Source organism: Cariama cristata, unplaced genomic scaffold (assembly GCF_000690535.1).
Source record: "Cariama cristata isolate BGI_N322 unplaced genomic scaffold, ASM69053v1 scaffold29781, whole genome shotgun sequence".
Lineage (NCBI taxonomy): Eukaryota > Metazoa > Chordata > Aves > Cariamiformes > Cariamidae > Cariama > Cariama cristata.
Genome location: NW_009600315.1, coordinates 1 through 213, shown reverse-complemented (window position 1 = coordinate 213; position 213 = coordinate 1). Strand labels below are relative to the sequence as shown.

Genomic DNA, 213 nt, shown 5'->3' with positions numbered 1-213 from the left:
CCCGCCCCTGCCGATCCCTGAAGAAACCGGCGGCCGGAGGAAGGGCTCCCTCACGAAACCAGGCCTATTCTTGCAGGTACGCACTGAACAGAGACACCTCTGGCAAGCATCGCCCCGCGCCCCGGCCCGGCGCCTCAGCCCCCTTACCGCCCACTTCCTCCGCGCCCTCCAGCAGGATGTCCTTGGTGAAGCTGGAGATCTGGCCGGTAAGCG

General features: G+C 67.1%; 1 protein-coding gene across 1 annotated transcript in view; it reads right to left on the bottom strand.

Annotated features, from left to right (window-relative positions):
- LOC104169166 (thyroid receptor-interacting protein 11-like) overlaps positions 1 to 208 on the bottom strand; it is a gene marked incomplete at both ends in the record, with an annotated part of 6,949 nt that extends 6,741 nt beyond the window's left edge. The window contains one exon of the mRNA XM_009709998.1: positions 148 to 208. Within this exon, the coding sequence (XP_009708300.1) occupies positions 148 to 208 (61 nt within the window). The remainder of the gene's footprint in view (positions 1 to 147) is intronic.
- Between the last annotated feature and the right edge of the window lie 5 nt (positions 209 to 213).